This window comes from Malaclemys terrapin, chromosome 7 (assembly GCF_027887155.1).
Source record: "Malaclemys terrapin pileata isolate rMalTer1 chromosome 7, rMalTer1.hap1, whole genome shotgun sequence".
NCBI classification, from domain to species: Eukaryota; Metazoa; Chordata; order Testudines; family Emydidae; genus Malaclemys; species Malaclemys terrapin.
In genome coordinates this window covers 75,013,620-75,029,798 of record NC_071511.1, presented here as the reverse complement: position 1 = coordinate 75,029,798, position 16,179 = coordinate 75,013,620, and the positions used below count along the sequence as shown (strand labels likewise).

At 39.0% G+C, this 16,179-nt stretch overlaps 1 protein-coding gene across 17 annotated transcripts in view; it reads left to right on the top strand.

Moving 5' to 3' along the window:
* LDB3 (LIM domain binding 3) overlaps window positions 1–16,179 on the top strand; it is a 199,067-nt gene that overhangs the window by 116,900 nt on the left and 65,988 nt on the right. For 13 of the 17 annotated variants that reach the window (XM_054034562.1, XM_054034563.1, XM_054034577.1 and 10 more), the window contains 2 exons: window positions 9,538–9,707; window positions 10,114–10,150. In XM_054034562.1, the coding sequence (XP_053890537.1) occupies window positions 9,538–9,707; window positions 10,114–10,150 (207 nt within the window). Of the gene's footprint in view, window positions 1–9,537; window positions 9,708–10,113; window positions 10,151–14,161; window positions 15,139–16,179 lie in introns of those variants that run through there. The other 4 variants (XM_054034567.1, XM_054034574.1, XM_054034564.1 and 1 more) reach the window with 2 other exon arrangements.

The following is a 16,179-nucleotide window of genomic DNA, read 5'->3' as shown; positions in this document are numbered from 1 at the left end:
AGAAAATCCCAGATAAGATGAAAGAATTCCACTAAGTGCAGATGGAGATGAGAATTCAATGTATTTTCTAATGGGAGGGGAAAAGTGTGTACTTATTTAAATATTCCTTAGCGTTAGAGAATTCTGACATGGGCAGTCTGAGTAATGATAAAGGGTCCAAATGATGAACACTAGAATAAAGGTAAATATAGCTGGAAAGGAAACAAAAGGAAATAAACATATCTAGATAAAAAGCCAGGAGTCAGCTCTTCTGTTGTTTTACATAAGACATAGCACCAGTGAAGTCAGTGGAGCTATGCCAGTTGACATCAGCAGAAGCTTTGTTCCAATTTTTTTTCCATTTTGTATATTAAATTTTAAATTTTAGAAATTAAATAGTTACTGACATTTATTTTTATGTATCAGGCAGTTTTAGTGAACTGTTACTTTTTGGAAATACGCCCATGAAATAATCCTCTTCTGTTACCTCAAGTAGAAAGCTAATCTGGAAGCTACACTATATGAACTAGCATTGAAGCATTTCCTTCATCTTTGGAGAGTGATTTCTGAGGGCTTGTATACACAGCACGGCAAAGTGCTCTATGGGGGTGTGATTTATAAAGCATCCTAACATGTTGTGCTCTAACGGCACTGTAGAGACCCTGTTGGCGTGCTCTAAAAGGTACGTAGTTTGTGTTAACATAGTCCTCTTTCATTCCTATGTTAACACAAACTAGGTACCTTTTAAGTTACGTCTGCACTACAAGCTAGACATGATTATTCCCCTGCTTTCATGCACGTATGGTGTATGCATCGGTTAGTGTAGCCATGGTAGTAGGGGCAGCAGCAGCAGAGGCACAGCTTAGCTCTGCTGAATACAAACCCACCTGAAACCAGTGGGTACACCCCCCCTGAATTTCCCCAACACCCTCCCCCAGTTTTGTGAACTAGTTACATACAGTGTTGCCAATTTAGTGATTGTTTGGAAATTTGAATTGAAATTGAAACATTAATACACACTTTTAAAGCATATAAAGTGTATGATAAAATACATGTATCTGAAAAAGTATAATTGATTGAAAAGTATGAACATAGACTAGCTTCCTTATACAGATGTTGTTTTTTATGATGATGTCATAGTGCGTTCATTTTGGTGATGTTGGCCAATTTAATAATTTCAAGTTATGATTTGTAAGCAAATTCTAAATGAGCTTTCCCTGACAACTAGTGATGAGCTTGGGGGAAAGGCTGCAGGACCAGATTGTATTTACAGTCACACCTACTATATCTAGGTATCCAGCAAACAGAGCTGTGTTGCCCAAGTGATAGACTTTGGCTGGGGTTGGATTAAAAATCACTTGAATGTGTGTGTGTGTGGGGGGAATGAAATGTTGCTATTCTTATTGTATGAGTAAAGGGCAGTAGAACTGTACTTAGCCTATGCAGATTGAGGGCATCAAGAGAGAGGGTGGGGACAGGTGTTTTGCTTGATGGTCTGCCTGAGTCACAAGTACTATTTGACCTGTCCCTCTCCACTGTTTAAAGACAGAGCTGATTAGGCTCCATGGATAGTCTTTTGTTTTGTTAAGTGATCACTACTGCTGAAATCACTGATAATCAGGTCTAAGTGCTTAAACCTGCTGTGGGACAGTGTTTCTGTGGAAGAGACAGCCCAGTCTGCACTAGCAGCGAGGTTCCCCCACTGAGAGCTCAGCTGAAATCACTGAGAGCTGGTGGAACCTCAAGAGACCAACTCGCAGAGGTCACAGTGGCAGGTGGCAGCAGAAGGTGATGGCACAGGGCCATGGCAACAGAGCAAAGGAGTGAACGGTGGCATAATGAACAACAGTGGCCAGAGCGAACAGTGAGCAGATGGAGGAATGAGCAAGGTGCCTTCTTGCCCCTCCTCCCCGAGAGGTGAACTCATGTGAAAGCACTTCTGAACTCTGAGTCTCCACTGACCAAGGACAACACCGGTGAGTATTAACAAGGCTGTTAAGAATGCTGGAGACACAACACAGTGCACGCGAACAAATATGGCTGTAGCATCAGACTTTCTATTTAAGCAAGAGATACCACACACTACAAACTAGAGGCAAATGTTAAGTGCATTGTCACTTGTTCATCCTGAAGTTGAACACTGGTTCTGAACAAGACCAGCAAATGCTCACTGTCTTTCTGCAAGAAACTCAACTGACTGGCTAGAAGCATGTGGTGCAACAGTGAAAGACTCAACAGTTGAAAAAGTGAAGAACTGTCTCACCACATTCAAAACATTTGCATATATGGCCGCTGAATGCACCTTAATAGATTAGTCTTGTTATAGTTGGTATGGCAACACCCATTTTTTCATGTTCTATGTGTATATATATCTTCCTAATGTATTTTCCACTGCATATATCCGATAAAGTGGGTTTTAGCTCACGAAAGCTTATGCCCAAATACATTTGTTAGTCTCTAAGGTGCCATAAGTACTCCTCTTTCTTTTTGGAAAATATAGAAGATACTCTGGGACTGAAGTTCAAATTAGTCCAACCTGGGAAAACCCGCCGGCTTTTTCATGAGTGATCCTTGACTGTTGTCTTAAGCCGTTGTCTTAACCGTTATCACTGGCTTTGCAAAGTATCTACCAAGATGGGATGGATCTAAGTAGTGAGGCTGGTGGATTACTTTTGCTACTATGTTCAGAGAAGACTATTGCCATTCTCTCTCTTGTAAGTCTACTGTTGAAACCACTTGGGTTATTAAACAATGCCATCCAGGCATCTGCTACAACAATAGTAGATCTTTGTCCAGCAAGAGAAGCTACATTTGGATCAATCAGAGAGCTATCCATTGAAAAAGTACTGGAAGAAGCAAAGACTTCAGTCCAGAAGTTGACTAATGAAGGCATTTATACTGAATTCTTAAGTGAAGAGGACAAGAAATGTTTGTTAAGACAACTGAAAAAATACACAGACTTGATTCTTAAAAATCCACAACAGCGACTTCTAGATTCTACTTAACCTCTACATAACTTTTACAGATTCCTGTCCTATAAAACACTTGACAGTTGAGTGGAGTGAGGCATTACCAGCAATGGGGCTGCCATGTACTCAGGACAGAATAGAGAATTTGAACACAGAGTGGAATATCATACGATGAATGAATGAAGATTTGACTTCAACTTCTTTTTTATCATCACTAGTGGCTCGACCCGATCTTTGTGCTATGTTTCCTGGAATGAAAGAAGTAGGTATACATCTCTTGCTACTCCAAGTCACAACAGCTACAGTTGAGCATTCTTTTTCATCATTGAATAGAATTTTGTGTTCTGAAAGAAGTTGCCTTCTGCTGATCATGTGAATGAACTAATGAGCATATCATTTGAAGGAATGGAAGTACCGGACACATGAGAAGCCACCAAAGATGAACACATTGCATTCAAGAAGTTCATTAATAAAGTTGTGCAAAATTATAACAAGAAACCAAGAAGGATGTAGATGTAGTGCTTCATAGAAGGCTTGAGTAGCTAACTTTAATTTGTGTGATGATTTTAAAAACATGAGTTAAATCTAAGAAAATGGTCAAGAAACATTTTTCAGGTTTTACTATGGTGCCATACAGCCCACCTTCACCCTCATGGACTCACCCTTCATCGGCCTTGACCCCCCCATAAATTCGACCCCCCCCCACAAATTTCAATTCCTAGGGAAAACACTGAGTGGGTACATACTCTGTGTGGCTAAGCTGTGCGTCCACTGCCATTACCTGCACTACCACAGCTACACTGCTGTTTATACTTGTGCTAGCTGTATGATACAGAGTGCGAGTATGTGTACAATATGTATTGTAATGTATTCTAGACATGTCATATTGTAGATGTAGCCTTAGGGTATGTCTGTGTTGCAATTAGACACCTGTGGCTGGCCCATACCAGCTGACTCGGGCTAAGGGGCTCTTTAATTGTAGTGTAGATGTTCGGCTGCAGCCCGAGCTCTGGGACCCTCCCACTGTGGTGGTCCTAGATTTCTGGCTCCAACCTGAGTCTGAACGTCTACACCTCAATTAAACAGCCCTGCGAGCCCAAGTCAGCTGGCACAGGCCAGCTGTGGGTTTTTAATTGCAGTGTAGACATACCGTTAGAGCACTCCATCAAGGTCTACTCGGGGCAGTTAGGTCCTTTACAAATTACACCCCTGTAGAGTGCTTTGCCATGCGGTGTAGACAAGCCTTCAGTCTAATATTAATCTGGATCAGAGTAGTGCTTCTATCCTTTGAGTTCTCAGACTCGGCTCTTTAAATATGCTTTGCTCAGGGCTACAGCCTGTTGGCACAGCTTTCTTTTTATGAACTTCCTAACTTCTTACTTAGTGAATGTTAGATTCTCCCCAGTAGGTTATATGCTATGCTTTAAATTTAGGCATTAAAGCAAACCTTCTACTCTTCTCTCTGATCAGATCATCTCAAAAGTAAAGGCCTGGCCAGTGATTGGATTATATTCATTTGATCATATCATTGGCTTGATCCTTCAGGGTGCTGCTTGTGCCTTCTGCGATATGCTGACTATTCTGAACTCCAGCTTACTACAGTGGCATTGAGGCTATTTATCGCCTTGCTTGTTCAAGCCTGAAATAAGCATTTTGCTGCTAAATATGAAAATAACTGTATAAGCGGTATTCTAACAGTTAGCCAAATTCTCCTTTAGTCCTCCTTTAGATTCAGTTCTCTGCAGAGAATTTGGCCCCATGTATGTAAACGAGTAAGAAGATGCAGACTTCAGATCTCAAGAGTGTAGGTTCAGCTTGAGAAATAATATAATAGGCGATTTCTGCTATGTGAAGTCTTGAAGCACTGTGTACGCTTGTGTAGAAATGAATAATAATAAAAATATTACCTCAGTGTCTGGGGCCAAGTTCTGATATAATCATTTCAGTCAATGGTGTTAAAGCTGGGGTAAGTAAGATCAGCATCAGGCCCATATTGTTTGATGTAAGAAAATCATTCAAACATACCGAATCAATTTATTTATACTGGAATTATTCAAACCCTCATGCCAGGACATCAAGGTAGGAGAGTGAGAATGCCCTGTCTGTGTGCCCTTTTCCCATCATTCCTGTTGTTGTATTATAACTCAGAATATACCAAGAACCAAGAGTTGGTGCCCATAAGATCTTGTACTCATGTGTTTCATGTACATTTCAGTCAAACCTCTTCTACAAGTCATTAAAGATTTTTGTCCAAATTCACTCCAGATGTAAGTGTAATTTCAGTGACTTCAGCAGAGTTGCACCCAGCTGAGACCGGCACTTGAAATTAACCCTTTGAGTGTGTGAACTGAATTAAGCAACAATAACAAACTCTAGATTTTCTTTATAATGAACAAAAATGGATGGCTATTTTACAATTCCTTATAAGTCTTTGATAATTTCTGTAATTGCTTTTGTTACTAATTGGAATCGAAATGCCATCCGTTCAGTATTTATATGGATCAAATACCCTTCTTCATAGAAATTCAACTGTAGTTTTACATCAAGGCCCAAATCCTGAAGCCCTTACTTAACTTTTACTCAACCTTTTGTTACCTGAGTAAGAACTGACTTCAGTATATGGTCCACTTGTTGAGCCATAGCTTATAATGAATAGAAAGTCACAGACACTTTATTCCTTATTCAAAGAGGTTTGATTGTCTATAGATCTTATTTTGGTGCAAATTAATTTTGCTGTGAATGCATGACCCACCTAATGAGGTGAACAAAGGTATAATTTTCTATTCAATCATAGCAAAATGCCCTAAATTATTTGGGCAGATTTTTTTGTGTGCACACACACGCTAAGAAAACAAACTTTAAAATGAAGAAAGGGCATAGTAGTAACTGATAAGTCTTTTTTTTTTATTTCCATTATCAAGTTTTCTGAAAGAGTCAGGTGCCCCATCTAAGCTTTTGGAAAGACCATAACCAACCACAGTGTTGCTCTGTATTATACACTACCATTCCTACTGGCTCATATATCCTAATACTTATTTGTGGTATAATTATGACTCAAACAAAGATAGAGGCCTGTTGCATTAAAGTCATAATTGGAAATGTTCCGATATGTTTTGCTCAACTAGATAACCTAGTTTGACTTAGTGTGAGGCACTTCATTCAGCGAGGGAAGGTTAATTCACCAGAATCCATTTCCTGTCTTTATTGTCTGCCATAAAGATCTTAATATACCCTGATACATATTGCTATTCTGAAATCTCAGACCCAATCTCTACTGCTGCACAGCCACATCTGAGCTATTGGGCATTTTTATATTTATAGTTTTAATCAATTTTTTTTTTTTTTTTGTAAATCCATCATAATACTAGAACAAAGCAGTGTAAGTAGGGGATTTAGCAAAATGAACCTGGCTATTTGTCCATGACCCAAATGCTAGTACTGCCACAGTAACACATAGCTGATAGTTGAAGTCAGCAGTACCATCCATGAACTGGGTTTTATTATCCAGTATCCATCATTCTGCAGCTGTGAAATTTGTAATCAAACAGAGCATTGTTTTAAGCTCCAGCAGGATCAAAATGTAAGTCGGGATATAAAGTTAATCATCTGTTAGCCAGTAAAAGGCAGCCAGTCATCCATTACAGTAAAAAAGCAAAAGATGCTGCTTACTCAGTAGAAAAATGAACATATAAAGTGTAGTTGGAAACATGAAAATGTTACCACCTAATTGGAAACCTTTATTAAATCATTTGCTGTGAGGAATACAATGTTATTTATATTTTTTATTTTCATGCTTCTCTTGGAGAGTAGTTTGAGGGGTGAGACGTGGCGATTGAATGACTATAATGTAGGCTTCATTTCTTTCCTTTCTATTCACATTACAAAATTTCTTCATTAGCCCTTATACTAAGGCTGTTTCTGATATAAGGCTTGATTCACTAGTGCCTCAGTGGAAGGTGTAATTTATACCTCCCTGCATTAGCAAGGCCTACTGCTCCACATGGAAAATTCAGTTAAAGGAGGCTGATGCTGTCCCTCCCCTATCTTCCCTCAGGGTCTACAAGGGGATGAGGATGAGGGAAGGATGCAGCTTTAGTTTACAGCTGGAGCCACACAGGAGCTCTGCTGGTGGAGACTACAGAGGGGATGCTCAGAATCAGTGCTACCTTTGCAAGATGAACTAGTCCCCCAATGTTCCCACACCTGTCAGCACTTAGGCTAAGTCTACCCTACCCGCCTGAATCGGCGGGTAGAAATTGATCTCTGATCAATTTATCAGGGATCGAATTATCACGTCTCGTCGGGACGCAACAATCGATCCCCGAATCGACGCGCTTACTCCACCAGCGGAGGTAGGAGTAAGCGCCGTCGATGGGGAGCTGCGGAGGTCAATTTTGCCGCCGTCCTCACAACGAGGTAAGTCGGCGCCAATACGTCGAATTCAGCTACGCTATTCGCTATTCGCGTAGCTGAATTTGCATTTCTTAAATCAAACCCCCCCCCCGTAGTGAAGACCTGCCCTTAGATACCATGGTGATGGAAAGAAGGTAGACACTGAAAGTGAGGTTATAGCTTCTTTCTGTTCTTGCACTCTTCCAACTGGGCAGACGTTCCAGCTCACCTCTGGGCACTGTAGCAGGGTTTATCCTGGTTGAAGCCATTTTATGGGCATAATCTAATTTATGGTCCAACAGTGAAAAATTAGTCCATTATGTTAAGAATGTTCCCCTTTTGTGTAAGAAGTGCAAAAGAATAGGAACTGTAAGCTTAGTGTGCTGCTTCCTAGCATTCTGTCGGATCCTCAGGAAAGATGGAAGGTAGCATATCCTGGGGAGGGGGAGGGAGGAAGGAACAGCTGCAAATACCCCCTTTAGAGGTGGGTCCATAGGGGGGTCATATACATTATAGTGCTCTTTCAAACTGGCTTATATAGGAAATAGGTATCCATGGCATATTTAAATACAGTGTTTCCAAGTCCCTTGTCAGGGTGGTTATGCACTGGAATAAATTGCCTAGGGAGGTTGTGGAATCTCCATCACTGGAGATTTTTAAGAGCAGGTTAGACAAACACCTCTCAGGGATGGTCTAGATAATACTTATTCCTGCCACGAGTGCAGGGGACTGGACTAGATGACCTCTCGAGGTCCCTTCCAGTCCTACGATTCTGTAATTCTATTCTGACATGAAACACACACATCCCCATGCTATTTGCAGATACAAATCCATTGATATGGTTTATATTATGCTATGCTGAGAGCGCCAGTAATTGGCAATGCTTTTTCCTGTGGCAAATTATTTTATTGTCTGCACAGTGTCATACCAGTTACTTTGGCTTTTCCCTGACTCCTCTCACATTGTCAAACCACACCCCCATTTTTGCTTTTTGTGGGTCTTCTCTAGAGAATTGTATCTTGCCAAGTAGGAAGTTTGGGCAACTGCCTAGGTTTTAGAGGAAAGTTTTATAACAGGTGGCTGCTGTGATTCCTTGCTCTTTATAGCAGGGAGCTCATTGGACAATATGGCCCTTAATTTTTAAAATAGCTTTTCTCAATTTTCATGACATCGAGCATGCCACTTTCAAAGCTCTGTAAGGCACTGATCATACAGTTACAATGTAAATCATTCACTTCAGAAATAATCTTGTATTTAGAGGAGTCCTGGAGCCAAGGTATGACATGACTGCACACATCACCATCAATGTATGTATCTGCAGCTCTATTAATATTAAATTTAACTGCACACTATGCAAAAGTTATTTTGATGAGAAAAAAACCTATTAAATTACCATGTCTACTTCCAACTTGCATCATAAATCAAATTAGAGGTTAACTCAATTGGTGCTTTAGGGTGTCATATGAACTTTTCTAGTTTGAGCTCTAGGTATGCAAAACTGAATGGTTCTTCCTATATAGTCCATGCAAGGTCATCAGAGAGATCATAAACATTAGGTATAGTTTAATAATGAAGGTTTGAAATATGAAATAACTAGAGAAGTGTCTGAGCCTCAAGTTCGAATCCAGATTTTCTAATGTTCTGAAGTGTTTGGATTCAGCGTTTTGGTACCAGCCTACCTCTGGAAAGAATTAAAAAGATCTGCACTAAATTAACTTTTTATAATCAAAATATATTTTCTCCTTTTCAGTGTAACCATAAAATGATCCATTTCCACAACTGCAAGAATATACTCTAGGGTCAGTTAATTAGTTCCACAACATGAGGCACTAACTATGCACAATTATAGGGGTAACAATACTCAATTAGTCCAGTAATCTTGACTTGCTGACCATCCTTTATTGTTTTATATTGATTTATTACTACCACAATCTTGTGGCTGTGTTGGCTTAGGGGTCATGGACAGACTGGCAAACATTTTGGTTTGAATAATAATAATATGGAATGTTAAAGACAAAGTGAACTGAAATGTTCTCAATTCACATGTTTTTGATCTACTGTAATTTGTTTATTTCTTAGGCAAATGGGTATTTTCAAAAACAATATTTTTGGTTTTTGTTGTTGGTTGTTTTGGAGTAGAAACTGCAACATGAGGTGGGATGTGCTGTTTTATAATGAGCCCTTTTCTGCATTTCAGTAGCCTTCCTGTTAAAGATCCTCACATAGATAGTGCCTCTCCGGTGTATCAGGCTGTGCTTAAAACTCAGAACAAGTCTGAGGATGAGCTTGACGACTGGACTCGCCGTTCTGCCAATCTGCAGTCCAAGTCTTTCCGCATCCTTGCCCAGATGACCGGAACGGAGTACAGTAAGTCAAGCAATGAAGCCCCAAATTTGTTTTTAGATTAATTTTATTTTTCTTTCCTCTTTTATACACTAGCTGTTGAGTCTCAAAGATGACTTACTTCCTTCAGTAAACCTCCCCAATGTGGGCTAAACTCACAAAGCTCTGAATCTAGTTAATCAGCCACGAGTACTATTCTTTTATTGTGGTGAGTGCTAATAATAATCATTAACTAAACAAGATCTTGTAAATTCCACTGAGGCCAGAGTTGCTCCTGCTCACTTTATATCTCTGTATGACCTAATGGTGGAAAGCTGCCATGCTTATCCCCTTAGATTGTATTTTCTTTTATGCTTTTCTGGTAACCTGGAGTTGGATTGTGGGCCTCATCTAGTAGGTTTTTTTAATGAAAACATTTTTACTTCTGCAGTGCAAGACCCGGATGAAGAAGCCCTGAGGAGATCAAGGTAGGCAACTAGCAGCAGGCATTATGGCCTTCTCCTTACTGATAACCAATACCTAATGCTCTAAAATGGCATTAATATGAAAATACAAAACTAGATTTTTTTCTTAAATATTCTAACACATTTACTCAACAATCACTAAAATGAAAATGCTGTTGGCTTAGAAATCTGCAAGAAGTGCTTGATTGAAAAGATAACAATGTGACAGTTAGGTGTAATACAGTACAAAATCCTGGAATGAGTACTCAATCTTGCAAGCTCTTTGCACATGGAATTCCCATTGACTTCAGTGGGAGTGCTGTTTGTGCTGGGCTCATAGGATCAGACCCTATGTGACTGCATTCAATTCTGTAACTGGATGAAAATATATGATGTTGTGGTAGTGTTGAAATTTAATGAGCAATTTATTTGGATGATCCTGTGATTGGCACTTGATTCAGCTGACATGATATAGTAATGTAGTTGTTTCCAATTATAGACATGGAATAATCATCACCTGAATATATTTTATGTGAAACAGAAAAAAATGATTTTTTTTTTTAGATAATACACAGTATGAGGATACAGGACTGCTTTTGCTACTGGAGAAAAGTACATATCCATTTTCAAATGTTCTGCCAGTAAGGATTTTACACATTCCTAGGCTCATAAACTGTAAGGCTGTTACAAACAGTTATGATCATCTAGTCTGACTTCTGCATAACACAAGCCATAGATTTTACCCAGAGATTTCTACATCTAGTTCAGCAACTTGTGATTGAACTAGAGTGTATGGGGTCCTAGCCTGATGTATTCTATTTACATATTCCACATCCCTATCTTGCCAAAAATATTTTAAACAGCTTGTTTAGTTTGTGATCTGTCTGGTATTTTGCCCACTCAGTGTTTAAATTGTGTTATTATGAAATGGATTATATGCAAGGTTTTGGACTGTTGATCCTTCTGCACCTAGTAAGGTAGGGTTACAAATGATGAGTCGATGAGCAAAACACGTATCTTTTTACTTACAATATGAAAATACAAATCCAAGGGATATATTTTCAACTGGATGTATTTCCCATCCAGGTTCCACAACAGTTCATTGAAAGTTGCGTAGCTAGATGCCTCCATATCAGTTTGAGACTGTGCCACCCTTGCACTAAATTCTGTCCTCAAATATGCCAACACAATTCCTGTTGATCTCATTATAAGTCTCGATTCAGCAAGTGTGTACTGAAGTCCTGTTAACTTCAATGGAACTTAATACAAATCCTGCCGTATCCAAACAAACACTATGTACAGGAAGGACCTTCACTAGAACTAAATTCTGTCTGCTAATGCAAGGGCTTGGTTCCCATGCATCTGTTTGTGGGCAGAATGTAGACTGTCATGAGCTTTAGCTGTGGTCCATAAATAGAAGATGCATATAGAAAGGCCTGGGTGTTGAAAAAAAACACTTGGAATTGGATAGATTTTTAAAAGACTAATTGGTTAATAACACATAAGTCTCTGCACCAGGGATCGGCAACCTTTGGCATGCGCCTCGCCAGGTTAAGCACCCTGGTGGGCCGGGCCGGTTTGTTTACCTGCCGCGTCTGCAGGTTCGGCCGATCGCAGCTCCCATTGGCCGCGGTTCACTGTCCCAGGCCAATGGGGGCAGCAGGAAGCAGCGGCCAGCACATCCCTCGGCCCACACTGCTTCCCACAACCCCCATTGGCCTGGAACGGTGAACCGCACGTTTTGGAAGGCATGGAAGGAGGGAGTGATATATTTACCGCATGCTCCCCTCTTCTTCTGCCCTCTTACCCAATACAGCAGAAACCCCTTCACAGGGTCCTAGTTACAAAAGGTCAGAGGTATAAACGGGTGTGCATTATGCTAAGCTCCACCCCCAGGCTCCCAGCAGCATAAATTACTGTAGACAGAGCCTGCAGCATTGTACATTGCTACTCTTTCATGGTTTGAAATCCACAGTGGGGGTTTCTGGGGCAGCCAAAGGCGAAGGGATCCCCTGGAAGTACAAATACAGCAGGAGTCTTTGCAGTTCTTTAGCGATCCATTGGTTTGAGCTGTATATCAGACTGTCAGATGCCATCCCTGATGGAAAAGTTTCATGTACACATAAGTTAAAATGTCAGAATTCTCATGTAATGGAGAATTTTGGTCGAAAGTCATGCCTGCCAAGAATGCTCTCTTCTCTCTCGTGCTTTTCCTCTCTTCTCTGTGTATCAGCTTTGTTTGGTGTGAACAATAATAAGGGTTGAGTCAAACTTAGTGGTAGCTCCATGTCTACTTTTTCTTTTAGACATTTTCAAAGAAGGAAAACACAAGTAACTTTCCTATTTTTTTAATGCAAGTGTTCACCCCTAGACTTGGTGCCTATTGTCACAGATACTGGCATGTACTCTGAACAGAGCCCATAATGTGCAGGAATTTTCAGATGGCAAAATGCCTGTTTCTTAATATAATAATGAGTGTGTTTTATGACTCTTTTGTTCAAGTTATACTGGCAGCCACACAGGCACATGTGGCAGTGGATGAAAGGCACTTTGAGGTACTTTTGATGTAAGATTACCATTTGTTATGAAACCTTTCCTTTGCATTGGGATTGTTATGAATGTTTTGTTGAAAAATTGATAAGTAATTTGTCTATCGCCAGTAAAACAGACATCTCTTGAATTAATACCCTTCCGTATGTGGAGATGGAGGGATATAATTTAAAAAAAAAGAGGGATTTCTTAAACTTCATGATTCCTATTAAATCCAGTTGAAGCTGCACAGCTACCACCCTGCACATTGCTTTGAAAAAATACCACTCAAAGTTGCAGCATCACAGCTAGGGGTATTCTGAATAATTTTATTTTTATAAGCATAAAGTGGCATTTGAGAAATCATACATCAACAGAGTTCCTTAGAAGTGTTATTTGTATCATATTATGCTGTTAGAAACTGAAGAATTAAAAAAAGTTAAAGTACTTGTCACCATTTACTCTGTGGGTTTTTTGGGGGGAGGGGTTGTTTGTTCGTGCTTTGTAAAGCTTGGAGAGTGAAACTAGCCTGGTCTGTTTATTTTCTTTTTCTCTAATCAGTTTCACTCTCTGGCTCTCCTGCATTAATACAATGGTTTTGTGTTTGGATATCAGCCTTTCAGGAGAAATGAACATGTCTGCTTTGAAACAAACACATGCACAAATCATGTGAACATTTTAATTTCCAATAGGTTTTGTAAAGTTCTCTTCTCTGCTCCACCACACCCCTTTGTTTATATTTTTAACTTAAAAAACCTGGGGCCTAAACCAGAGGACAGTATCCAGAAAAGATCCAACCTTGAAAGAAGTAGAACACCACCTGTGAGGTGCTGAGTGCCCTTCTCTCCCATTGAAGTTGCTGGGAGTTGAGAATGCTTAGATATTGGAAGGAAGTGATCAGCACTACACAGATTCTGCCTCTGTGTTGTTCTGTTTTTAACTCAAATGTCTGGAGATACTTATTTAAATACCAACATTTGCAGGATTTCAGGTTCTCGTTGCTTAATCTCTAACAAAAGCAAAAAAGCTAAGAGGAAACATTGCTCAAATTTGCAGACGATGGTCCTTATAAGAAAAGATATAGGCTGACCTAGATATTATAGGATAGGAAATGTTTGCATTGATTTTGTCTTGTACAATGTTGACTTTCACTTCCTGCTCAGCTGGAAAAAATACTGAGAGTCTGCTGGCAGGAAAACAGTAGAATTATGCTGAGAATTTCTAGCAAAAGCAGCCCTGTCAAACAAAACCAAAACCAAAGAATACAAATTTGTGTTGCATTACAGCTCAAAAATACAAATCTAAAAAGCTTTCCAAAATTTCTCTGGAAAAGGATCACCCAGCCTAGTTTGCCTTTATTTTGGGAGGTAACGTAAATCCAAATAAATTGCCATTGCCCTAGTTATAAAGCAGGGGAATAGTGGCCACATTCCCTAACCCCTTTCTTTCTCCCTTCTTTCTCTCTCTCTGTCTTTTTCTTTCTCTCTCTCTTTCTCCATGCCACAGGGAAAGGTTTGAAACGGAACGTAACAGCCCACGCTTTGCCAAATTGCGCAACTGGCATCACGGCCTATCGGCGCAAATCCTTAATGTTAAAAGTTAAAAACCCACGTGTAACAAATAAATGTGCAAGATATAAAATTACACTAAAGAATTAACTGCTTTCCTGAGTTAGAACCTGGGGGTATCATATATATACATACACAGTAAAGACATAAGATAGGGGGTTTTCTCTGAGTGCCTGCCTTTATTGTTTTCTGTTGCTAGCCTGATATTTCTCCACTCTCACCAAAAAAAAAGAACAAAAAAAAAAAACCAGACCTACAAATGATCTTCAATGTAAAGTGGATTTCTTTTTGCCTTCTGATAAAATATAATTTTAAAGTAATGATGGGGGAAAGATGTAGCCATTGTACTTTATTTAAATACAAAGAGCAACAAGAGAAATGATTGTCAGATTTTCTTGGGGATTGAGGGGAGATATACCTTTCCAGAGAGTGTGACTGCTGTAAGAAAGTCAAATTGGAGCTAGATAGTTGGGAAGAAAAACTTACTAAGCCTAGCTGAAAGGTTCTAAATACATAGTCCTTTTAATTTCTTTCAATATTTAAAAAATGTTTCAGATAAGACCGTAGATGTGATAAGTTTATTTTTCTTGAATGTGCTATATTGTTAAGAGTCACTGCTGGCAACATTGCTTATAGTTTTCCCTTTGAAAACAGAATTTGTCTTGGGGAGAAAGATAGAGGTGGAATGTGGCAGCTGTGAGACTGTGAAGAAAAGGGGATTAGGTGACACTTCGTTAGAGATGGCTTAGAAGTAAAAAGAATATATGAGACAATCCATGTACTAAGTTTTTAAAAGCATGTTGTAAGTTTCAGGCAAAGTGCTGCTCATTCTGTATTGCTCTTGTTTTGATCCCTCACTTTTTTCTGTATATAGCAGCATGCTTTATCTGAAATAAAAGGATTTCAAAAACTAAAGTAATGATGTGCCTGTTTTAAACAAATACTTTACTCTGGAAAATAAAATAAACCTTGGAAGCATATCAGAAGGAGAGGAAATGTTCTGTCCACAATAGAGAACCTTGTCAATAACCTTTTCCCAATTAAACATAATTCTTACAGATCTCAAAATGATCTGAATTAGAAAGCTCGGTGTAGCCTGTATAAAAGGACAAGAATAGAACTGAACACACAAATTCTGAGTAACGAAAGAAAACAGGATATTTTTGTGGATTTTGGAGGGGGAATTATAATAATTGCACAAATTCCTTTGGTAGTCTGCATTCTCTGAGGTGTTGCTAATATTGACTTAGTACATACCTGCTGTGTTGACACGTGGGTCATTGCTGGGGGTTAGAATGAGGTAGCTTTGTTTCAACAAGTATATTGCAAGCATTGCAACAATAATTTTATTTTAAAATATATAATCTATAGTAGTTGTTTTTTAAAATGCCATAACTATTTTTAAATAATCACCATGCCAATCCAATTACAAATTAAGCCATATTATAAATATTTATTAATAATTTTAACTATGGAAATGCCAAGGGCCAGATTCTGATCTCATTCACATCGGTGTAAATCCAGAGTAACTCCACTAAAGTTAACACAATTATTCTGGATTTTTCCAGGGTGTCACTGAGAGGAGAATCTGGTTCAAATAAGTGAAAGTCTATTTCACATAGAAGATTTATATAGCATTTAAAATATCAATATATAATTTAGTGTATTCATTTATTTAAAAATGATAAATATTTCAAAGCTAAAATATTTTGTGTCTAGTTTAAGATTGAAGTAAATCACTTCTGAATTATTAATCCCAGAGTTTAAATGTTAATAGGAATTGAATGCACTTACTATCAAAACACTGTAATGTATTTGGTTTTGTTAGTACTGGCGGGTGCCACTGATAATGGCAGGACTAATGCCCAGAATTTAAGTGCTTTATATCTAAACATAATTCTCAGTCTTTGTAGATGTTTGAATAATCCGAAAAATGAGACGTATAATGTATCATAA